At 39.1% G+C, this 26,236-nt stretch overlaps 1 protein-coding gene across 1 annotated transcript; it reads left to right on the forward strand.

Moving 5' to 3' along the window:
• The first annotated feature begins 2,053 nt into the window (after nucleotides 1–2,053).
• Nucleotides 2,054–17,809, forward strand: LOC126369951 (synaptic vesicle glycoprotein 2A-like). The gene is made up of 12 exons (XM_050014554.1): nucleotides 2,054–2,231; nucleotides 4,214–4,323; nucleotides 4,849–5,010; nucleotides 5,393–5,555; nucleotides 6,193–6,314; nucleotides 8,585–8,823; nucleotides 9,779–9,951; nucleotides 10,431–10,539; nucleotides 11,034–11,221; nucleotides 12,003–12,101; nucleotides 15,874–16,001; nucleotides 17,626–17,809. Exons 1-12 carry the CDS (start codon nucleotides 2,221–2,223, stop codon nucleotides 17,721–17,723), a joined length of 1,602 nt encoding a protein of 533 aa, XP_049870511.1. The 5' UTR covers nucleotides 2,054–2,220; the 3' UTR covers nucleotides 17,724–17,809.
• The last annotated feature ends 8,427 nt before the right edge of the window (nucleotides 17,810–26,236 follow it).

Below are 26,236 nucleotides of genomic sequence, written 5' to 3' on the forward strand. Positions count from 1 at the left end.
ATTGACATTAATATAACATACCTCAAGATCGCAGCTCTTAAATAAAGAGAGAGATAACATACCTAAAGGGTGTTAGTGATACCGTAACGAATACTGAGGGGGTGATTCTGATGGTGATTCTGAGTTGATATCAAGTGGAATTTTATTTTTCGCCTAACGTATTCTTTCTATTTCTCTTTTGTGTTGTATTTCTTGTATGAGCAATAAAGTATTTGTAGAGTTATGTTATTTTCTAAAAAAATATAAAAAAATATGTTGATATCAAATGGAATTTCGTGTCGGAAAATTCATAAAAATGTTAGTGTTTCTTTTTAAATGTCTATCTCTGTTTTACACATTTCATTAAAATTTTATCATTTTCAGTCCCATGTTTTGCTTTAAGCTGCATAGAACCCAAAAAAAAGATAATTTAATTATAAAACGTAAATGAAAGGTACATACATTACAGTGTATCAAAAACTCAATATCGTAATTAAACATTTCCGACAAGAAAAACATCTAACATCGTTTTTACTACAATCAAGTACTTAGAGGTTCTATTTTTTTTCGTTACGGTGTCACTATCACCCTGTATAGGTAGGTGCCTAAACTAATTACTTACTTATGCAAGTTTATCAAATTCATAAAACTTCATAGTTAACAACCTAATATAGTTTAGTTTTGATTTACATTTATAAATGTTTTATTCACAAATATAAGTAAGACAATCTCCGTGGTCTCTGCCTACCCAAATGGGAAATAAGCGTGAACTCATGTATTCACAAATATTACTATATTTTGTTCATCATCAACCCATTAACGTCCCCACTGCTGAAGCACGGGCCTTCCCTATGGATGGACAGGGAGATCGGGCCTTAAACCATCACGCGGGCCCAATGCGGATTAGTTGTTATTAGCGACTGCTAATGCAGGGACCAACGGCTTAACATGCCTTCCGAAACACGGAGGAGCTCGAGATGAAAACTTTTTTTTTTGTGGTCACCCATACTATGACCGGCCTTTGCGAAAGCTGCTTAACTTCAACAATCGCAGACCGAGCGCGTTGATTGTTTTGATCTCATGTATTCACAAATAATACTATTTTTTGTTACCTATACAAAACATTCAAAATAATAAAATTACATAAGTACGAATATAGAGTTAAAATCTAAACAAACAATAAAGTTTTTTGTATAAATCGTATATAAAAAGAGACGCGTTGCGGCAAGCGGCGCGGCGCTGGCGCATCCTTTTCAATTCTATATAAATAGTTTATATATAGGCCAACAAGTGTATTATGATTAGATCTTTGGCTTAAGGAAGACCCGTGTGTTACAGTGGTTAGCAAATAACAATCAACAGTTAAGTCTATTACTTACTGAAAACGGGTTATTCCGTGAGATATTATCTATTGCCTAGTTGATCCAATTTTAATTTCTTAACTAAGTAAGTAAATATTGGGTTCGGGAAATTCACTAAAGAAATAGTAGCAGTTTCCGCTAAAAATACGCCTAATTAAGTATTAGATAAACTAACACAATAACTTCTTACTCATTAGTATTTTGTTTCACCCACACTTCGCTGTAGCTATTGACTTATTAAGATGATAAAAAATGGATTATTTTTTCCAAAAACATAATTAATAAAACACATGTGAAAAGTGATGAATGAAATAGAAAAGAAAAAAATATTAAAAAATAAAATAATGATTTATGATAAATAGGAAATTAAACAGTTAATTAACAAATGAAAATAAAAATATACTGTCTGTCGTCATCTGTTTTTCCAATCCGTTATAATCTGGTCTTCAAGGCTAGAGTGAATAGGCATTTGCAGGGTAAGCGTGACCCACCCTAAACACTTATCATCAGGTGAAATTCTAGTTAAACGCGAGTCTTTTTTTTTATGTGCCAATGGCAACAGTCATATGATTAGTTAAGTGCAAATAAATCATTAACAAAGTAAACAAAAACTAGTGCTTATCGAATAATACTTACAATTAATAAATAAGTAAATACAGTCTTGTCGGAATATTTCAAAACTATTACATAGTGTAAAGTTTTTTTGAAAAAGGTGTGTTGATATATTTTTAATTAGTGATCGACAATTTATTTACGAGAACACATAAAATACAAAAAAGTGGTAAAATAATTTACATTACAGTCTAGTGATGTGTTCGACTTGAAAGCAGGCGCATAAATATAAAAAAAAAATTAGAACACTGCAGAAATTCAAGCCAACATGAATAAAATGTAAGTATTCTCTTCTTCTTTTACAACAGCCTCCGTGGTCTAGTGGTTAGAGCGTTAGGCTCTCGATCTGGAGGTCCGGGTTCGGTTCCCGATGGGATTGTCGAAATCACTTTGTGAGACTGTCCTTTGTTAGATAAGGACTTTTCAGGCTTGAATCACCTGATTGTCCGAAAAAGTAAGATGATGCCGTGCTTCGGAGGGCACGTTAAGCCGTTGGTCCCGGCTATTACCTATAACCCGCAGTGGAGCAGCGTGGTGGAGTATGCTCCATACCCCCTCCGGTTGATTGAGGGGAGGCCTGTGCCCAGCAGTGGGACGTATATAGGCAGTTTATGATTCTCTTCTTCTATCGTGTGGGTTGTAAGGTGGATTACCAACCTCATCAACCTTGATGTCAGGGTTATTACTGAGCCGCCAAAGACCCCTGACATGAGTCACGTAACAACTACATACTTACATCAGTAAGTAGTAACCGACTACTAACGGCTTAACGTGCCTTCTGAAGCACGGATCATCTTATTTTTTTGCGAATACTTTCTCTCTTTCAATGCACTTGAATGCACATAAGACGGTGCGGCAGTCAGTCAGTTTGTCCTTTTATTTTAAGACATAAAATTTTTCGAATCGTTTTTAGGAAACTTACCGATATGAATGTACTTATGGAATGAACGGTTAGAAGATAAAAACTCACACGAAAGACTGATCCCAGTCAAGCCACATGGTACCCACACCCAGTGACCCAAAGCACTGCTACATAGAATAATAAAATATTAAAGTAGTGATTTCTTTAGAAAACATTTTTTAACAAGTGAAATTAAAATGTTCAGAAGAACGAAACGTATTGGATACATGGAATTGAATTTCGTAAGATGGTCAGTAAGTGTACCTTTGTTACTCTAGCCATGGAGGCTGCAAATCAGCTCGCGACAACAAACACTTCAGAACCCCGACACCGACCCCGCCGGCGTGGTCGATGATTTCCCTCATTTAGCGTTTATCGCTATCGATCCACTAGGGCCGATTAATTCTTTCAAATATTTTTCCTTTCATACGATGCCCTGAGCCGAGGTTCGCCCCCAACTGGCCACCCTTAGCCAGGCCTGTTGTCTTGAATTTTGTACCGGGTGAGAGCCCTCAGCGCTCCCCATTTGTCCCGCCAAGTAGTTAATGTCATTTGCGACAAAACTACAATAAGTAACGTAAAGAAAAAACCTTTGTCGTTCAGTTGTAAAGTCCAGTAACTTTTCTTAACGTTTGTACGAGTACCAACCTCATCACGCCTGGTGTCAGGGTTACTATTGAGCCGCCAAATGGCTCATGTAACGACTACTTACATCAGTAAGTAGTAACCGGGCCCAGGCTTAACCTGCCTTCCGAAGCACGGATCATCTTACTTTCGGACAATCTGGTGATCAGCCAGCAATGTCCTAACCAAACTAGGGACCACAAAGTAATTTTTGTGATATGTCCCCACCGGAAATCGAACCCAGGACCTCCGGATCGTGAGCCCAACGCTCAACCACTTGACCACGGAGGTCGTTAGCTTTACTTTATAGTAATTATACCAGTAATGTCTTCTTACTAGTATAATTATCAAGCGTATCGGATTGTTTGTTAAACTGATCAATAGTTTCTTATAAAAAGTGACTAATTATGTCCAAGCTTTTAGTAAAACAATGGATATTTCTTCGTGTTTATCATCTATCAATAAAGTCATTATGAACAAACTATCTAATTAGTTAATGATACGATAAAAATGTCTTCGGATATTTTGTATTAATAAATAGATAAAAAATAGTGGTGTGACAATTTTGATCCGTATTGAGATTGTGCCAGTTCGGTGAAGACCGTGAAAGGTAGATAGGGAAGTGTGACCTTTGGCGAATAAGTACATTGGTGAATAAGAACATTGGTGAATAAGAACATTGGTGAATAATATAAGTGCCTAATAAAAAAATCTTATTGTTTATTTGTTTCATCAGTGAAGTGAAGATGGGTTCGAAAGCAGTGGTCGTCGTAAGAGATACTTCTCAAGAAGTTATGGTGAAGAAACACTTGGAAGTCGAATTGGAAGAAGCTTTGGACTTGGCTGGTTAGTACATACATAAACTCACGCCTCTAATAGGGTGGTCAGAGCCACAAGTATTATTGAGTATGGCAGACAAATATAAAATATCCTGCGTGGATCATATATCCAGCTTAAGCTCTCCTAACCAAGTCTCTGCCGCATTCGTCACACAATGCAGCCACCTGGGAACCAGTGTAGAGGACACTCGTTCACTAAATGAGATAGGGTTTGATCCGGGTAACCACATTCACAGTATGGAGAGCCACAAGTAATCAAAGATAACTCGCAGTCAAGCCAAATTTAGACACAAACTTAATCTTCTTTCAATTTGAGAGTTGCAAAAGTAATGCTATCCTTCTCTAACGATAAGTGAAAGAAAGAGACTGGGGTAATTTTATAACTATCAAACTAAATTAAAATGAAGTTGGTGTGTGCTCTGACATTTCAATGAAATGTTGCGTCGATTCCGCAAGTTGCTAAACTAAGCGCCTACATAAATATCACGAGCAAATTCCTAAATATAAATGATTGCTATAAACTTTCCTGCAGGCATGGGCAAGTACCAAGTGTTCCACTGTGCGCTGATGCTGGCTACATTGGCTTCTGCGATCATAGAGATCATAGGCAACGCGTTCATACTGCCTGCAGCTGCTTGTGACCTTGAGTTACCTGAGAGTCTGAGAGGGATCATCACTTCTGTGCCTAATATTGGTGAGTTCCTGTTTCACATTTAATTTATTTATACTGCAACAGTAGCCATGATTCCTGCAAGCACCTTCTTATTTTATTTTAAGTTATATCCGTCTTTTTGTTATCCGCCGAAAAGGAAAGAGACTCATTCATTTTAAAATTAACAGTAACAGATAAATGAATAACACGGGCGAATAAAATAGACATCTTGCTGACATACAATCCGTTTGACGTGTGCTGTCAACTCAATTCTGTCGGGTTATTGGCCAATATAAAATTTTGGAAGGGTTTTTGTTTTCTACCTAAAATTGTCATGTGTATCTTCCAAATGAGCTACCACGGCTTCTAACACGCGATGCTAACACTAAAATTAATACGGAACTTTTTGAATTTTAATTTGCAGGGGTGATATTGACAGCTCCCCTATGGGGTCGAGCAGCGGACACGCTTGGCAGAAAGCCGGCGCTGCTGACGTCATCAGCGGCCGCAGGGGTCATTGGCCTCACCGCCAGCCTGATGCCAGGACTCCGGTCTTATGCGCTTTGCAAACTTGCTGGGTCACTTTTGTAAGTACTAATATTAAAATACATACAGGGTGTTAGACATCGTTATTAACCCTGACACCAGGGTTGATGGGTTGGTAATCCACCTCACAACCCACACGATAGAAGAAGTGACATCGTAACGAATACTGAGGGGGATGATTCAGACCATGACTCTGGCTTAATTTCAAGGAATTTTCCATAACTACCTACGTTCCTAATTGGGTTAGTCAGAGGAGAGAAGTAGGTCTACTAATCGTGTGGGTTATGAGGTGGATTACCAACCTCATCAACCCTGGTCAGGGTTATTATTGAGCCGCCAAAGACCCCTGACATGATTCATGTAACGACTACATACTGACATTAGTAAGTAGTAACCGGGACCAATAGCTTAACGTGCCTTCCGAAAAACGGATCATCTTTCTTTTGGACAATCAGGTGAACAGCCTGTAATGTCCTATTACGAAACTAGGGATCACAAAGTGATTTTCGTGATGTGCCCCACCGGGATTTGAACCCGGGACTTCCGGATCGTGAAACCAACGTCCAAACCACTGGACCACAGAGGCGACAAGAGCTACGGGTTCAACTTTCAAGTCCCGTCCGAGTCAGTTTTATATTCCATTTTTTTTTGCAACGTTTTTTTATTCAATTCACCTAGCCTGGCCTGCCCCTCATCCGTGGGTTTCGCGTATGCCGGCGAGCTGGTGCCGAGAAGACGCCGAGACATCGCCCTGCTGACCGTCAACGGGTTCCTCACCATATCTGCTGTCTTCAGCCCTGGTATTGTTTTTGCATGGTGTGGGTTGTGAAGTGGATTACCAACCTCATCAACCCTGGTGTCAGGGTTACTATTGAGCCGCCAAAGGCCCCTGACATGACTCATGTAACGACTACGTACTTACATCAGTATGTAGTAACCGGGACCAACGGCTTAACGTGCCTTCCGAAGCACGGATCATCTTACTTTTGGACAATCAGGTGATCAGCCAGTAATGTCCCAACCAAACTGGGGAACACAAAGTGATTTTTCTGATATGTCCCCACCGGGATTCGAACCCGGGGCTGCCAGATCGCGACACATCTCTGGTTCAACTGCTCATCTTCCCGGGCATGTCACAAAAACTAACAGGATAATTAATCCTTTCCAACAAAATTGATCTTTAATTATGATGAAATTCATTTCAAAGGAATCAAATCCATAAAGATGCTTTAGATGAATATAATCAATCTTATAGCCATTATTTCATCATTTAATGTAGTATTGTTGTCAATAGCAACCCTGATACCAGGGTTGATGAGTGTGGTCATTGACCTCACAACCCACACGCCACAAGAAGAAATATTGTATATGTATTGAAAGCGCCTCAAATTGTCTTCAGATTAGGTACTTGTGACTCTGTCTTTTTTTTTGACGTGACTTATTGTAGATTTGCCGCAGATGGCATTAACTACTTGGCCGGAGAAATGGGGAGCGCTGAAGGCTCTCATCCGGTACAACGTTTAAGACAAAAGGCCTGAGCCCAGTTGGGCGCGAACCTCGGCTCAGGGCGTCGTCTGAGAGGAAAAATATTTGAAAGAATTAATCGATTCTAGTGTATCGATAGCGATAATCGCTGATTGAGGGAAATCGTCGACCACGCCGGCGGGGTCGGTATCGGGGTCCTGAAAGTGTGACTCTGTCTACTCTATTAGAAAATAAAAAACCGGTTTACCAAACAAAAAAAAGTAAATATATGTGTAATATGTGTGTGTGTATGTGTTTGTAAATGTATGTATGTGTGTAATATGTCACGAGTACTAAATATGTACCTATTATACACTTTGAATAGCCTCCGTGGTCTAGTGGTTAGAGCATTAGACTCACGATCTGGAGGTCCGGGTTCGATTCCCGATGGGAACATTGTCGAAATCACTTTATGAGACTGTCCTTTGTTTGGTAAGAAGTTTTCAGGCTTGAATCACCTGATTGTCCGAAAAAGTAAGATGATTCCGTGCTTCGGAGGGCACGTTAAGCCGTTGGTCCCGGCTATTCTACGAATAAATATATTTATTCGTAGCGGCTATTAGCCGTAAAAACACCTCCACCAACCCGCAGTGGAGCAGCGTGGTGGAGTATGCTCCATACCCTCTCCGGTTGATTGAGGGGAGGCCTGTGCCCAGCAGTGGGACGTATATAGGCTGTTTATGTTACGTGTATAGACTTTGAAACCATGACACATTAACTTTTTGACAAAAGAAACCGTAAGTCTCATTAAATGTCAAATAAGATAGTGCGACAGGGTTCTAAAGTTGTTACATGGTATTGCTCATGCTCATGACTGTACTTACGACACACAAATACAGGGTGTTAGTGACATCGTAACGAACACTGAGGGGGATGATTCAAACCATGATTCTGAGTTAATATCAAGTCGCATTTTCCGTCGCAAAATTCATGATTCTTTTTAGTTTTTTTTTTTAATTATTTTCAGTTCTATACTTTTGAAAGAAAATTCCACTTGATATTAACTCAGAATAGTGAGTGAGTCATCCTCTTCAGTATTTGTTACGATGTCGTTTACAGATGAGTGTTGTGATAGTCACACCGTAACGAATACCGAGGGGGATGATTCAAACCATGATTCTGAATTGGTATCAAATGGATTATTCTGTCGGAAAATTCATAAAAAAATGTGTTTTTTTTTTTAAATTAAGTTTTCAGTTCTATACTTTTGCGTCGGAAAATTCCATTTGATATCAACTCAGAATCACGGTCGGAATTGTCCCTCAAAGTTTTCGTTACGATGTCACTAACACCCTGTCTACCTATTACAATACCGTTCCATTTATTTATTATTTATTAAGTAAGCCTTAAGTAACACTAGTATAAATGCATTGTCCTGCAAAATTGCATAAACAATTTGACTGCAGGATCAGAGTCTCACTAAGACATGGTTAAATTACAAAAAGTAAGAAATAGGTACTTGCTAAATTAAATCTACTTCATAAATATTTTTTTAACTTATTTTTAAACATTTTTGGCTCATTTTTAATGTCCATGGTCTGTCTAGTGTTCGCATGGGCAGTGCTGTCTTCCGACTGGCGCTACAACCTCTCCTCGCTGACCCTGCGACCCTGGCGCCTCCTCACAGCTGTGTACGCGATGCCACTGATTCTGTCCGCTTTGTGGATGACCAGGGCCAAGGAGAGTCCCAAGTTTCTCATGTCTAAGGGCAGGAGCGACAAGGCTCTGGACGTCTTGAGACATATCTTTAAGACGAACAGTGGCTTGCCTTCTGAAGATTATTGTGTGAGTTTGTGTCCATTTTTACTATGATATTTAGGTTTTTAATGTGCACTGTGGTCCTGTGGTCCTGGCAAACAGGGGGGCACCGGTTTCTATATGGTAGAGTACTCCATAATAATAATAAAAAACTTTATTGCATACAAATTTACAAGACATTTGGGTTGGGGTGATCTTACGTGCAAATTTTGAATTTTCACTAACGGTAACAGACAGCGATACGATTCACCGCCTATCACATTGGTCTTATATAGTTCGGTGAAACATGACTACTTAGTTCATCTTGCGATACTGTACCCTAATAGTCTTTCCGGCCAAGTAGTTAATGTCATCTGTGGCAAATCTACAATAAGTCACGTCAAAAAACATGTACCCCACCTAAAAGTGACTATAGTCGTCAGCTCAAGACAGGGCGGTTAAAACGGCCATATCGAAGGAATTAAACATTCCCCTTCGGCCGCCATCGCAACCACGTTTCGCAACCAGTTCAATTCGCAAAAGGAATAATTTTACTCCTTTGTTGGCAACTATTTATGAATGAAGAATGTTTTGTCTTAATACGCAACCAGTTGCCAACTAAGAATATTTTTGTCGTGGTTGCGATGGCGGCCGAAGGGGAACATCCTATTCGCGCAATACGAAATTGCTGCTTACTGATAATATAATCATGTATTCTTCTTCTTTGCGAGTCGATGGCGATCGAAACTAAATTTTTGCTGACCAATAAATGGCCACGCTTACGGCATTGTCAGTGTATTCACTCCCAATCTTTGGAGACCATAAAAAATAACTTCTTCAGAATTCTTTACTGTTTGACTGGATAGTCTATTTGTAAAATTGACAGTAACTTAATAATAGTTTTAGATAATCCTTTTTTCAACACTGTTTTTCATTAAAATCCCTGTGACTTATGTAAGTATGAAAAAAAATTGTAAGTATTTCAATAATTTTATTGCTGCAGGTGACGTCACTAAGGCTATCAGCTGAGGAGTCAAGTCCAGACATGATGGAGGAGGATTCGCAGGTGGAACTGGCTCCCAAAGCTAGGCGTGAGTCGGCACTGGCTCTGCTCAAGCCACCGCATTTAAAATGGCTGGCCATCACCGGGTTCCTCATGTTTGGGCTTTTTTCTTTGTAAGTTCTTACCAAAATCTTCCTGTTTAAAAACATGAACAGGCAATTGTTTTAAGTTTACGCGGTTATTATCATAATTAAAACACATAATAAAGGGTTCTTACTGCGTTTAAATCAGGGATATGAGACTCCCGATATTTCGACACTGTTGCAAATGGAGTAGATGGAGGTGGTGGAGGTCTACCTACTCTACTCCAATCTCATCAGTCATCCCGTGATCATTGCACTTGCAACAGTGTCAAAATAAACGCGGTAAGAACCCGTTATTATGTGTTTTAATTATGAACAGGCAATCTGTTGCGCTAGGTTTTCCATCACCTAGATTTATACAAAACTCCCGTTTCTGACAGGGTCTGCTTACCTAACCTGAAGATTTGACTGGTACGGTGGAGAGGCGAGTAAAGTTACATGCGGCTTTCGTACGGCTGATGATGATGACATATATATTTATTACTTAATTGATGGTTTGTCATTTTCAGATTGAACGGGCTTTTCATGTTCGCGACGGACACGATCAACAAAGCCATGAGAGGGTCCTCAGATGAAGTGGGCACCGTGTGCATTCTGATGAACCAGGCTGATAATCAGGTAAAAAATATTTATAGAGGGTGTTAGTGACACTGTAACGAAAACTTTAGAGAATGATTCAGACTATGATTCTGAGTTAATATCAAGAGGATTTTTTTGAGTATTCGTTACGATGTAACTAACCCATATTTTGGGTTAGTTACATCCAGGAATGTTTCCCAGAATCCTTGGTATCATAATAATATTAAAGGATGATTCGGTTTTTAAAAATACTACTCTCTCTAAAAAGATTGCATGGGTTTTCAGTGTTATAATCTGAATTCTTCTAAGATCACTTTAGGGTACGGTGACAAGCATTAATATGTATACACTTTGGTACCATGTCACATTAACTTTTTTGACAAATTGTAACTGTAAGTCTCACTAAATGTCAAATATGTTAGTGCGACAGAGTTCTAAAGTGGGTAAGTACATTATATTGCTCATGACTGTACAAGTTGTACTTAGACAAAGCCGAAGACAGAGAATCTAGAGTTTTCGTGTTTCTTTCACAGACAACGACAGGAGCTTGCCAAGACGACATATCGCACGACACGTTCCTGATCATGGTGGTGACGACTCTGGTGTACGGGCTGGCGGTGATGGCAGTCAGTCTCTGTCCCGTCTCCAAGCGTGCGCTGCTCGTCGGCATGTACTCCACTACTGCTGTGGCTTGCCTCTTGTCAGGGCTGCTAACTAACCGGTAAGTATCCTAAAGAAGATTTTAAATCCGAAACGGTGGCTACTTGGTCATTGGTCAAAGCTAAACATTGTACCGGGTGAGAGCCTTCAGCGCTCCCCATTTATCCGGCCAAGTAGTTAATGCCATCGGCAAATCTCAGCTAATCTGTGTACTTATTGATTTCCGTGTGGTTTCTGTCCTGTGTTGAATGTAATGTACCTGTCTGTCTGTGTCTGTGGTGTCCGGGAGTAATAAATCTTTCTTTCTTTCTTTCTTTCAAATGATCTTTTCCAAACTGATAGTGGATCCAAGACTAGTTGCATTAAAAAAATCCAACGTAGAAGAACCTGATCTGATATTTTGCAATAGATTTTAATGGTCGGGTACTCTCGAAGGATTTTAGTAGGTAACAAAATAACAAGAAATGTACTCCTGTTGCTTAACAGCCTCCGTGGTCTTGATTGGTTAGAGCGTTATAGGCTCACGATCTGGAAGTCCGGGTTCGATTACCAATGAGGACATTGACGAAATCACTTTGTGAGACTGTCCTTTGTTTGGTAAGGACTTTTCAGGCTTGAATCGCCTGATTGTCAGAAAAAGTAAGATGATTCTATGCTTCGGAGGGCACGTTAAGCCGTTGGTCCCGGCTATTAGCCGTAAAAACACCTCCACCAACCAACCCGCAATGGAGCAGCGTGGTGGAGTATGCTTCATACCCCCTCCGGTTGATTGAGGGTAGGCCTGCGCCCAGCAGTGGGACATGTATAGGCTGTTTATGTATGTCATCCTGTTGCGCTTCCAGGATGGTGGCAGGAGCAGCCATGTCAGCTCTCCAGATCACCGCGCTGGGCGTGGGGCCGCTTACGGCTTACGCGGTGAATCTCTTTCCCACCAGTTTGAGGTAAGAAGACCTTTTTTCTTTATTTGTACGTAGGTCGTAGCTACAAAATTAGGACACCAGTGAGGTCTGAAAAAAAATAAAAAATAATGTTTATTACTCTCTCATCAACGCGATAATTGGTAATTAACAATAAAACAAGATTAAGATACAGTTGTTGGTGAGAGAGACTGGGGTCTGTGAGAACCGTTAGCTTGTAGTACGGAACCCCAGGCTCCCAACTCGGATGATTAGTGGCTATAGCTACTTATTTTATGTTTATACTAACACAAATTTGAAGAGATGAGATTGGTGTGTGTGTGTGTGTGTGTGTGTGTGTGTGTGTGTGTGTGTGTGTGTGTGTGCGTGCGTGCGTGCGTGCGTGCGTGCGTGCGTGCGTGCGTGCGTGCGTGCGTGCGTGCGTGCGTGCGTGCGTGCGTGCGTGCGTGCGTGCGTGCGTGCGTGCGTGCGTGCGTGCGTGCGTGCGTGCGTGCGTGCGTGCGTGCGTGCGTGCGTGCGTGCGTGCGTGCGTGCGTGCGTGCGTGCGTGCGTGCGTGCGTGCGTGCGTGCGTGCGTGCGTGTGTGTGTGTGTGTGTGCGTGCGTACCAATAGTTTAATTATTTATAATAATACATTTGCTGCTGCTGTACCCAGCAGTGGGACGTTATATAGGCTGTTTATGTTTTTATGTTATGTAATAATATATGTATTTAGCTTCTACATACTTTTAGAAATTTTACTAAAGATAAAAGATGCATATGTCTGTTATCCATTAAATTAATTAAGTATTATTAATTCATTGAATGTTAAACGAAGGAAAAGCTTTACAGCGTTATCTATATTGTTTTTGAGGAACGTGGGCCGAAAGGTCCCTCGTCACATTGTGCAATAATTGTGCAACTAACTGCACTATCTCACCTGGAGACATTACATAGTTCAATAATCGCTTGCTTTTATTGTAGTAACATTTTTCATTGATAACTGTGTTGATACAACTGGATGAATATTGATTATTTAAATTTTATTGCTGCTATGTGGAGTAATGGGGTAACTATGCACCCTGGCAAAATACCTAACAAAAAATCCCGCTACGGTACCCGTCTTTTAGAACTACGTCAAACAATACAAGGTACAATTATAAAGAAAAGTTCACCTGTAACTTTTTAGTCTCTAAAGGACTTACTTTTTAGGAGTAAACGTAGGATAAAATGTATGTGTGCAACATTAAATTAGTCTTGTATTAATTCAAAAACATATTACAAATAATTAAAACACATAATGACGGGTTCTTACCGCGTTTAAATCAGGGATATGAGACTCCGGATATTTCGACACTGTTGCGAGTGCCATGATCACGGGATGACCCGAACCCGTTAAGAACCCGTTATCATGTGTTTTATTTATGATAATAACCGCGTAAACTTAAAACAATATATTACATTACATAAGGATACAATGGCCCCGATTCCTGCAGACATCTCTTAATTTTACTTTAAGTTATACCTGTCATTTTCTTATCCGCCGAAAAGGAAAGGGACGGATGATTGACAGCTCTTAATTTTAGGAAGAATGAGTAAATAAATGAATAACCTGGGCGAATTTTTAGACGGTTGTTTTAGATTTGTGCTTAAAATTGACGTGTGTTCCATAAATTTTATGCTTGTCGATTACCCGTCCCTTTCCTTTTCGGCGGATAAGAAAATGACAGATATAACCTAAAATAAAATTAGATGGTATTTACAGGAATTAGCACCATTGTGTTCCTATTTTCTCTAATACCCTACAAGTTTTTTCCGTATTCGGTACAAATAGAGTAAGATATTCGTTGTGTATGTTAAATTGATGACAAATGAAATTACAAATTTTTATATATATTACAAATAATCAAGAATTAGAAAGAAATATTAATCGCCAAGTTGATTTTTTTTTTTCAAATTCAAAAATATCTTTATTCAGTAGGTAACATAGTTACACTTTGAATCGTCATTTTTTAGATAATGAACGTCTCATTCGCCTAAAACTGCGTCTATAAATAGCAACGTAATAAACTTTTATGTTGCTATGTATTTTGCAATAACTTTGTCTCTTCTCTATTTTATTTCTGTGCTTTTTCTTCTTTTTTATTGCAAGCATAACATTATTTATTTATTTTTTAACAAAGTAGTTATCCGTTGGAGGCAAAGAAAAATGTTCTCAACATTATTATTTACGAATAAAATTACCTATCCTGTTGTCGGTTCGTAATTCTATAATTATCTTTAGGTATTATTTGTTATAGTACTCACCTTATCGGCATAATTTTTAACACTTGTTACTAAGATAAAGCGCTGTACAAATGGCACAGGACCGAATCCAGTGGAGGAAGATCACACACAAACACGATCCTCAGCATAAAATCTTTTTTTTATGTAACTTATCGTAGATTTGCCGCAGATGGCATTAACTACTTGGCCGGACAAATGGGGAGCGCTGAGGGCTCTCACCCGGTACAAAATTTAAGACAACAGGCCTGAGCGTGCCCTGTTGGGCGCGAACCTCGGCGAAAAAAAAATAAGAAATTACTAAATTGCATAACTAACAATATTTTACGTTTTATTTTAAAAAAGAACGTCTATGGTTCTGTGCCGAGGTTTTTCTTGCAGCTTCTTTTCCCCGGCTATACAGGTTGTGAGAAGCTGCAGTAGTTTTAGGCGGATGAGACGTTCGTTATGTAAAAAATGACGATTCAAAGTGTAACTCTTCACTATCGCATTGGGGATCACCTGTAATGATAGTGTATAAGTGTGTTATAAATAAATTTAAAAAAAAACTATGTTACCTATAGATATTTTTGAATTTGAAGACAAGACACTATTAATTTATAAGTATTGTAGTATTATACGTACACTAATCATTTCCGAACGGAAATAAAATCGCTATCTACTACATAAACCATTTTATCTTTATATTACGCAATTGAGGTTTGTCAATGTTGGTATGGAAGAATTACACAATTAAGTGAAAAATATTGCCTAACATTAAAAAACAAGGTTTTCTTATCAGTTTAAAATGATGCGTTTTCTTTAACATTTTCAGAGCACGGATATTACTCCTTTGTTTTTGATTAACGATGATAATTTATGTAAAAACATGATGTTTGAGTAAGAGGAATTAAGAACGCTAGAATAGAATAATCGATCGAATTTTCTTTTTTTTTTGTGTTCTGTCCGTCGGGCTAGATGCATCGGTCTATACTTTATTGCACTTAAATAAAAAGAAATAATTACAAAACACTCCTAACTAAATACATGGCAAATGGCGGCCTTATCGCTTAAAGCGATTTCTTCTTTGAAAAAATAAGATGATTCCGTGCTTCGGAATGTACGTTAATCCGTTGGTCCCGGCTATTTGTCGTGAAAACGCCTCCACCGACCCGCAGTGGAGCAGCGTGGTGGAGTACGCTCCATACCCCCTCCGGTTGATTGAGGGGAAGCCTGTGCCTAGTAGTGGGACGTATACAGGGTGTTAGTGACATCGTAACGAAAACTTTGAGGGATGATTCAGACCATGATTCTGAGTTAATGTCAAGTGTAATTTTCCGTTGCAAAAGTATGGAACGGAAAATAATATAAAAAACCCACAAAAACATTCATGAAGTTTCCGACAGGAAATTCCATTTGATATCAACTCAGAATCATGTTCTCAACCATCCCGCTCAGTATTCGTTACGGTGCCACTATTACACATAAACAACCTATACCTGTATAGTATGTTTAAATAACAAAATACATGTAATATTGTATACTTCCGCAACCAGGGGCACAGCGGTTGGTGCGGTGCTGATGTGTGGTCGGCTCGGGTCCGTGGTTGGTGCCAACACTGCTGGCTACTTCCTCGCCGTCGCCTGCACCACCACCTTCTACGGGTTCACTGCTCTGCTCTTCTGTAAGTTCCTTTCTTCTGTAATCCTCTTTTAATTTTTCTTAGATAGATAGATATATAGATAAAATACTTTATTGAGCACAATGGACACAAAATACAGAGATAAAGACAACATATACAGAAAAGCACAACAGGCGGCCTTATTACTCATGCAGCAATTTCTTCCAGGCAACCTTTGGGTACAGGAAAATTCTTCTTGTTGACGTGGGTGACCAACCTCAGCAATCGTGGTGCCTAACGTAACGGCCTCTGTGGTGGTGTGGTCTGTGGTTTGATTGTTGGGATTACAATCCGGAGGTCCCGGGTTCAAATCCCGGTGGGGACATATCACGAAAATCATTTTTACTAAACGTCAAAATACATTTTTTTATGCCTTGACTTATTGTAGATTTGCCGCAGATGGCATTAACTACTTGGCCGGACAAATGGGGAGCGCTGAAGGCTCTCACCCGGTACAACGTTTAAGACAACAGGCCTGAGGGTGCCCAGTTGGGCGCGAACCTCGGCTCAGGGCGTCGTCTGAGAGGAAAAATATTTGAAAGAATTAATCGATTCTAGTGGATCGATAGCGATAAGCGCTGATTGAGGGAAATGGACGACCACGCCGGCGGGGTCGGTATCGGGGTTCTGAAGACAAACACGAAATTACTATGGACTTTGTATGAAAAAGCACACTGTGACATCATAGAAACCGGAATAAAAATAAACTTAATAAACTTGCTTTACAAGTCAGTCGATTACATAAGATTACTAAATCTTTTAAGGGGCAATGTATACGTTTTTACAATAAGATTCCCATTGACATTCAGAATTTGCCTTTCAACTGCTTTAAGACAGTAGTTAAACAAAAACTTTACAAAAAAGGTTATTATAAAGTTAGTGATTATTTAGAAGATATGAATGCATGGGATTAACTGTCTGAGAACTGATATTAGGCAGCTAAATTACTCAATTGTATATCAATATTTTATGTTTATTTTTATTTTTTTAAAGAACGTCTAGGGCCCTGTGCCGAGGTTTTTCTTGCAGCTTCTTTTCCCCGGCTATACAGGTTGTGAGAAGCTGCAGTAGTTTTAGGCGGATGAGACGTTCGTTATGTAAAAATTGACGATTCAAAGTGTAACTATGTTACCTACTGAATAAAGATATTTTTGAATTTGAATTAGATAAACGTAATAACGTATGGGATTTATTATTACATTTTTCTTGATTAAAATTCATATATAAGTTAAATAGAATAAAGAAAATGTTTTACGGTAGTTTTAGATCTGTCTTTATTTATTAATCAGAATTTCATATTTAGTATTTATTTATCTTGAACCTAGTAGGTACACGACCAAATTCTTTCAAATATAATCCTCTGAGATGGCGCCCTGAGCCAATATTCGATGGCCTTCAGCGCTCCTAATTTGCCATGTAGTAAATGCCATATCGACGGGGAAGAAGCAAATACTCCTATCTTACACAGACCTAACTGTAAGATAGGAGTATTTGCTTCTTCCCCGTCGATATGCGGCAAATCTGCAATAAACACATCAAAAAAATTAATTAATTCATTCATTCACAGTCCAGCCATTATCATTATCACAAGGCACAATAATAATAAAATGTTTTCTTTTCTCCGCAGTGTGTGCAGGCCTCAGCTTCCTCCTGCCAATAGAAGAAACACAAAAACCGGAAACCAGCTCACCAACAACAAAATACATACAAACAGACAGTAGATAATATCTATAAAGCCTCTTGTATCCCACGTATTAGTTAATAAAAATAATTGACATTAGTTTTATACCTATAAAATAAAGATATTTTTTTAATAACTTTCTTAATTTTATTGTTTAGGGTGCGCTACTAGCCCAACCTTTCTCCATGGACTTTTTAGGGAAAAATAGGGCAGTGGTTTCCCTCTTGCCTTCCGCCCCGCAGTACTCGGTCTGACGCGAGTGGAATAACGCCCGAAGTAGTCACTTTTTAAGCCGTACTCCTGTCTTGAGGAGCTCGGTGGCGCAGCGGTAAACGCGCTCGGTCTGCGATTGTTGAAGTTAAGCATCTTTCGCAAAGGCCGGTCACAGGATGGGTGACCACAAAAAAGTTTTCATCTCGAGTTCCTCCGTCCTTCGGAAGGCACGTTAAGCCGTTGGTCCCGGCTGCATTAGCAGTCGTTAATAACCATCAATCCGCACTGGGCCCGCGTGATGGTTTAAGGCCCGATCTCCCTATCCATCCATAGGGAAGGCCCGTGCCCCAGCAATGGGGACGTTAATGGGCTGGTGATGACTCTTGTCCTCCGCCTCTGAATAATACTGACAGTACAGTACAGTAGAGCAGTAGGTATGGAGAAAGCTACACCGACAAGAGCGTGGCCCTTATTTGTCTTCTTCTTCTCTCGTGTGGGTTGAGAGGTGGATTACCAACCCTATCAACCCTGGTGTCAGGGTTACTATTGAGCCGCCAAAGGCCCCTGACATGGCTCATGTAACGATTACTTTCTTACATTAGTAAGTAGTACCGGGACCAACGGCTTAACGTGCCTTCTGAAGCTTTCATACTTTTTGGACAATCAGGTGATCAGCCTGTAATATCCTAAACAAACTAGGGATCGCAAAGTGATTTTTGTGATATGTTCCCACCGGAATTCGAACCCGGGACCTCCGGATCGTGAGCAAAACGCTCAACCACTGGACCACGGCAGGCCGTTTATGAGGAATAAACACAATCTATAAAACACATGTTTGCGTTCTAAATTGAAACATTAATCAGTCTTATCTCTGCCTAGAACTATATTCTAACAATGCCTCTTCATTTATCATCTCCAATATTAATTAATAGATCGAGCTAAACGATCTTAAATGAGACTAGTTTTCATTACGATTGTTTAGCTTTATGGTTGTTGACTGTGAACTTCTATGTAACCACTGTGGCCTTGTGTTTCACCGGCTTGCTTCTCAAACCGAGCACCGGTTCGAACCCCGGTACCAGACTTGCAACGAAGAGTTACTGTATTAATTTATGTTAAGTGCAGTGTTCGCTTACACAGTTCTAAAACATCCTAGATGTGATCATATTCCAACTGTAATCATTAAAATTTTACTGGGACATACACCCACCCCTCGCCTGCAATGCGAACCTATTACTATTAACTGGCCACAAACCCCTGGAAACCACGAGGTAACAATTGGGTACGTAAGGTATCTTTGACGGATTTCTTTTTATTTTTATACCAAACGGTCTATTATAAAAAGCTAATTTGAATATTTTTTGCTTTTCATGCAGTAGTTATTTTTTTACAATTTAAAAAAATATCTCCCACTCTAGGCTGAATGACGTTTACACCTTTGCCTTTGCTTAGTTTGCATTAAAATTTTAATATTGACATTTTGTTAGGGTAATGTGTTCAAAATGCGGGCGTTCCTAAGAATACTCCGACCCAATAAGATCGATACAAATAAGATTTTGTTAATTTTTCATTTCTTTAATTAAGTTTGTATAGTTTATGTTAGCAAACTCTACAAAAAACGTAAATATTAGTAACATACCCAGTTTTAATCAGTAAATGTTGAGTACTACAAATATCACTCTTATTACGGAAACCAAATATTATTACTACAAACTATAATAAGAAATATTATACAAAAGAATACAGCAACTAGTCTTTCAGTTTTCGCTTCTCTCCACAATAATCGTCTTCACTTGTTTTTTTCTTCGTAGTCCCAGACGGAACACCCGCCAAAACGTTTTTCTCTTAAAAAGTGACGTGACGTTCTTTTTTTGAAATTGCCAACATTTATGCTCCCAATAAACATGATTGGGGTTAGTAATCCTTTATATTGAAATTAATAGCTAATATAATAGCTTTATTATTGAAATTATTTCATTTAATAAGTTTGTTAACCGCACACTCGTAGGACACCTTAACCTGGTGATAACAGATTATATAAATTTATTTATTATAAACGGCATTTGGCAACGGCAATTTGGGTAAACAGACTACCATAAGAGGTCACATGAAGGTCAAGTAAATATACGATTATTGCTGAAATAAACATCCGGCTGATTTGAGAGCTGAAAATAGAGAAATAAAGTTAATTAAGATGATATGAAAAGAAATAGGCAGTTTTTAACCTCAAAGTTTGAGGATCACCATTGACCGCTTTTCCATATAAATACAGTAAGTCATGCGACATATTTAAACCAAATACGTCTTTAACTATGCGCGTGGAGTAGACATATTAATGATGATCTCATGACGTTATCGGGACCAGCTGGTGTTCTACGCAATACTAACTACTTACTATAAATTACGAAAACAGATTGATAAAACAATAATGAAGACAAGGACAATTTTGTTGTGTTTGGACCATCCTTCTTCTATCGTGTGGGTTGTGCGGTGGATTACCAACCCCATCAACCCTTGTGTCAGGGTTACTATTGAGCCGCCAAAGGCCCCTGACATGGCTCATGTAACGACTACTTACATAAGTAAATAGAAGCCGGATCCGACAGCTTAACCTGCCTTTCGAAGCACGGATCATCTTTCGGACAATCAGCCTGTAATGTCCTAACCAAACTAGGGATCACAAAGTAATTTTTGTGATATGTCCCCACCGGGATTCGAACCCGGGACCTCCCGATCGTGAGCCCAACGCTCAACCACTGGACCACGGAGGCCGTTTGATGACGATGATGAAGTGGGATTCCCTGATACCCCAGTGGCAGCATAGAAGATAGCATTAAGTGGAAAGCACCTACTTAAGAATTTTAGTACAGTTTAACAATATCTGATAACACTTATTATCTAGGCCTAGTAGCTAAAGTGGGGTAACCGGTATCTAATTATGGTGTAGCGACTAATGCAGTGGTTCTTAGCCTTTTTAGTTATTAGAGACCATTATTGTTAAAAAAAAAAACATTAAATTACTTACAAAATTTTATTTTGAATATATTGAAAAAAAATATAAGTATATTTTGAATATATTTAATAAATGTCTACCGCAGCTGCCGTGTACCACCTACTGTGAGAATTATTCAAAATAACACCAAAAGATTTTTTAATAAGAAAATTCTCCGAAAGGTTTGTTTTATTATTAAAAAAGTTTGCTTTGGATCACAGTCTCACATGGAAAGTGAAAATATGGGCTAAAGTGGTAGTTTTTTTAAAGCGTGGGCGGTCGTTTTCATGTAAGTACTAGCTTTAGACCGCGGCTTCGTTCGCATTAAATTCGAGGTACCACGGTTCCTCTTTCCTAATGTACTATTTTTTAGTTTCCTACCTTGAAACCTGCGAAAAGTTCCACATATAATTTGACCCCTTTTTGAAGGGGTTGGGGGCAGAGAGCTATGCTGGGTATTTCCCTGCTTGAACGAATCAGAAATGAGGAGATCCGCAGGAGAACTAAAGTCACCGACATAGCTCGGAGAATTGCAAAGCTGAAGTGACAGTGGGCAGGACACATAGCGAGGAGAACCGATGGCCGCTGGGGCGGAAGGGTTCTGGAATGGCGACCACGTGTCGGGCGACGCTCAGTGGGTAGGCCCGCTACAAGGTGGACCGACGATCTGGTGAAGGTCGCGGGAAGCCGCTGGATGCGGGCAGCGCAGGACCGTCCGTCGTGGAGATCCTTGGGGGAGGCCTATGCCCAGCAGTGGGCGTCGTACGGCTGATGATGATGATGATGATGGGGGCAGAATAATTAAAAATTTCGGAATGCTCCATACAAACTTCCACCTCCCATTTAGGCAAGTGGGGGGATTAGAAAGATACAAAAAGCAGTCTATGTCACTCCCCATCCCTTCAACTATCTTCACTTAAAAAATCACGACAGTTCGACGCTCCGTTTTGCCGTGTAAGACGGACAAGCAAACAGACAGACATACACTTTCGCATTTATAATATTTGTATGGATTTTAAAATTCACAACCATTGATACCTTCTCACAGTGGCGGCCCTAGAGCGACGTGAAGTGTGCCAATTCAAATACAAATTCAAAAATACCTTTATTCAGTAGGTGACATAGTTACACTTTGAATCGTCAATTTTTACATAACGAACGTCTCATCCGCCTAAAACTACTGCAGATTCTCACAACCTGTATAGCCGGGGAAAAGAAGCTGCAAGAAAAACCTCGGCACAGGGCCATAAACGTTCTTTAAAAAATAAATAAGACAAAATATTTTATACAATATGCACCGGGCGCCGGAGTAGGGGCGGGGGGAGTCAGAATCAACCAGGACCGGTTCATTCTGACCGCAAACTAACTTCATCGGGCTTAGTGCCACTTTGAGGTCTCGCACCACCTAAATATTTTGCTAGACCCACCACCTTCGCAAACCACTTAGGGTGCTTCTAAAGGCCACGAGAGGCGGACCACAGGTTAACAACCTCTGGTCTAATGTGTAATGTCATCGAGATTCAGGGTCGGGTCAGGACTAACACCGTTTAGTTTGGACTGATAACAAAACATGCATAGATACTATCTATATGCTCTATTATTATCTCATAAGTTTCGTGTAACATGGATTGTTCTTTTTTTTTTTAAAAAAGTAAAAGTAAAAAAAGTTAAAAAAACGTAAAAAAAAGTAAAAGTAAAATAAAAAGTTTGCAGTTTTGTATGTAACATAACGTAACAAATACTTTATTCCACAAACAGGAAAATACAGAAGAGAAATAGGAAGAGTACAATAGGCGCCCTTATTGCTAAGCAATATCTTCCAGGCAACCACTACCAGGAATCAGCCATAAAAAAGCTTGGATGCGGGACGGTGCAAAAACGACGGTTAATATAATCATATGTGAAAGAGAGAGCGAGGAGTGAGCGAGAGAGAAGCGAGAATTGCGGACTGAGAGGAAAATAGCGGTCGGCTGTTTTAAAAGGGAAAATGTACTAAATTAATAAAACGTTTTCATAAACAAGTACTTATTGAAGAAATACACTTCTCATCAAAAAAATCGAAACATTTCCGTTTTCATTGTTTCTGTCCGAATTTAACACAAAAAAGAATTCATACGATGAAAAAAAATACATAAATGTATAGCTGGCAGTTTGGCCATTACAGTAATAAGCGAAAATTCTAAATTCAAAATTAGAATTTCATTTGTTTATCTTATAAACGAACATCTGTGGGATGAATTAAAGAGACGAATTCGAGCAAGAGATCCTGCCCCAGAAACACTTAGCCAGCTGCAAGATGCAATCCAAGAGGAATGGGACAATATACCACAGCATGTGATCGTGACTCTCATCCGATCGATGAAGAACCGTATGGAAGCAGTAATTAGAGCTCGGGAAGGGAATACAAGTTATTAAATAAACGTTTTTTAGCTTTTTTTTTCATTTACGTGTGTTGTTTTATCCATTTCCTTTATACTCCATACGGAATAAAAATGACTCATTTAACAAAATACGAAACCTATGAAAAATTCATTTAAATTTAGAACATTAACATTAAGATTTGATAAGCTCATATTACTCACTATTAAACGACATTTAACATTTATTCCTAAATGTACACATTTTTCTGATAATCCTGACAAAACGTAAACTTGCAAGGTGTTTCGATTTTTTTGATGAGAAGTGTATAATCGTTTCCATCATGTCCCATCCCATAATAATTACTTACACGTAATATTTTTACAAAAACACTACATAATGATACATATACGCAATGACCTTTGAATAGTAGTGGGCAGTATTACGGGTCACTGCCCACTCAACAAGCACCTATTTAACTTAGGGATAACGGACAGCCCACTTTGCAGAGGCTGTCTAGACGCAGAAGAAACTGCCCCCCATGTAATCCTGGAATGCACGGGAGTGCCAGCACAACGGGTAAAAATCCTCAAAGGAATGGGGTCACTCCGCGAAGCCTGTGAAAACCCCAGGAGGCTTCTGAGCTTCTGGAAGGAGATAGGTTGGCTTACGTAGTCAACAATCACACGCATAATGGGCCATCTTAGAGTCTAAATGCGGAAAACAGAGCCCACTAACATCCCCACATCCCCACTAATACATACGTATATACTCACTATATAACTATGTATCTGTTTATCTCAATGTCACACTGTATAATATAAAAAAGTGTTAATTACATTGTTTTAAGTTTACGCGGTTATTATCATAATTAAAACACACCTAATAACGGGTTCTTACCTCGTTCAAAGCAGGGATATGAGACTCTCGATATTTCGACACTGTCGCGAGTGCCATGATCACGGGAGTGTAGAAATATCGGGAGTCTCATATCCCTGCTTTCAACGCGGTAAGAACCCGTTATTATGTGTTTTAATTAAGTAAGTAAGCGTATACGTAGATAAGTAATAAGTAGGCTAGTTTCCAACTAGTCAAATCAGCTACTTTTTACTAAACGCCTTTTTTTTGACGTGACTTATTGTAGATTTGCCGCAGATGGCATTAACTACTTGGCCGGAAAAAAAGGAGCGCTCTCACCCGGTACGTTTAAGGCAACAGGCCTGAGGGTGCCCAGTTGGGCGTGAACCTCGGCTCAGGGCGTCGTCTGACAGGAAAAATATTTGAAAGAATTAATTGAGCCTGGTGGGTCGAAACTTTCCAGGCTGCGTGCCTGAAAAAAAAATAGCGCTGTTCTGATTTAACTTGATTATTAAGTACTTACCTAAATTCTCATTGCTTGTGACACATAATTAATCAAAAATATGATGTAATGACAGTGGCATATTATTATATGTATAAAGATAATAGGCTACTTTCCAACTAGTCAAATCAGTCACTTTTAACTAAACGTCAAAACACGGAATAACTATTGAATTTGTATGATAAGCAACCTGTGACGTCATAGAAAAATGTGACCAAATATCGCTATTATTATTACATTTTCTATATTAAAATTAAATTATATTTAAGGAGCTCGGTGGCGCAGCGGTTAACGCGCTCGGTCTGCGATTGTTGAAGTAAAGCAACTTTCGCAAAGGCCGGTCATAGGATGGGTGACCACAAAAAAAAAGTTTTCATCTCGAGCTCCTCCGTGCTTCGGAAGGCACGTTAAGCCATTGGTCCCGGCTGCATTAGCAGTCGTTAATAACCATCAATCCGCACTGGGCCCGCGTGATGGTTTAAGGCCCGATCTCCCTATCCATCCATAGGGAAGGCCCGTGCCCCAGCAGTGGGGACGTTAATGGGCTGATGATGATGATGATGATATTAAAATTCATATAAAAAGTTTAATAGTAATCATTAAACTTTTCTGTTACCTTTAGGTCTCTCTTTATTTCTCTCTCTCATTATTTAAGAGCTGCGCTCTTGTCGGTGGAATAATCGCCATTCCTCTCATGTTCCCACCAAATACGACACGACCTACACCTTCTCTTTTATTTGTTTTATAAATGTTCTCCTAGGTCTATCCCTTCCTCTCTTCCCTTCAATTTTTCCTTCTATGATGTTTGTTATAAATTCAATTCAAATTCAAATTCAAAAATATCGTTATTCAGTAGGTAACATAGTTACACTTTGAATCGTCAATTTTTACATAACGAACGTCTCATCCGCCTAAAACTACTGCAGCTTCTCACAACCTGTATAGCCGGGGAAAAGAAGCTGCAAGAAAAACCTCGGCACAGGGCCCTAGACGTTCTTTAAAAAAATAAAAATAAACATAAAATATTGGTATACAATTGAGTAATTTAGCTGCCTAATATCAGTTCTCAGACAGTTAATCCCATGCATTCATATCTTCTAAATAATCACTAACTTTATAATAACCTTTTTTGTAAAGTTTTTGTTTAACTACTGTCTTAAAACAGTTGAAAGGCAAATTCTGAATGTCAATGGGAATCTGATTGTAAAAACGTAACATTGCCCCTTAAAAGATTTAGTAATCTTATGTAATCGACTGACTTGTAAAGCAAGTTTATTTTTATTCCTGGTATTAACAATGTGCCGATCGCTATTTTTTGCAAATAATCCTATATGTTTTTTTACATCTATTAAGTTTTCAAAGATATATTGTGATGCCAAAGTTAAAATATTAATTTCTTTAAATTTATTTCTAAGTGACATTTTGGGTCCCAATTTGTAAATCGCCCGAATGGCTCGCTTTTGCAGAAATGAATCGTGTCGTATCAGGTGGCCAATCATATTTCCTCTCCGGTTCTCTATAGTCTTCAATATGGTTCTCTTTATTTAGTAATCAGAGTTTCAAAATGTATCTTTGACCTAGGAAACTACCCAAATATGGATCTGTTTATCTCTCTGTCATACAGTACTTATAAT

This window comes from Pectinophora gossypiella, chromosome 10 (genome assembly GCF_024362695.1).
Source record: "Pectinophora gossypiella chromosome 10, ilPecGoss1.1, whole genome shotgun sequence".
Lineage (NCBI taxonomy): Eukaryota > Metazoa > Arthropoda > Insecta > Lepidoptera > Gelechiidae > Pectinophora > Pectinophora gossypiella.

What these genes read in the sequence shown, in the direction of transcription:
- LOC126369951 (XM_050014554.1), top strand. An exon ending in AGAAGCTTTGGACTTGGCTG is followed by an intron (nt 4,324 to 4,848) that starts GTTAGTACATAC and finishes ACTTTCCTGCAG; the next exon opens with GCATGGGCAAGTACCAAGTG. An exon ending in TGAACCAGGCTGATAATCAG is followed by an intron (nt 10,540 to 11,033) that starts GTAAAAAATATT and finishes TTTCTTTCACAG; the next exon opens with ACAACGACAGGAGCTTGCCA.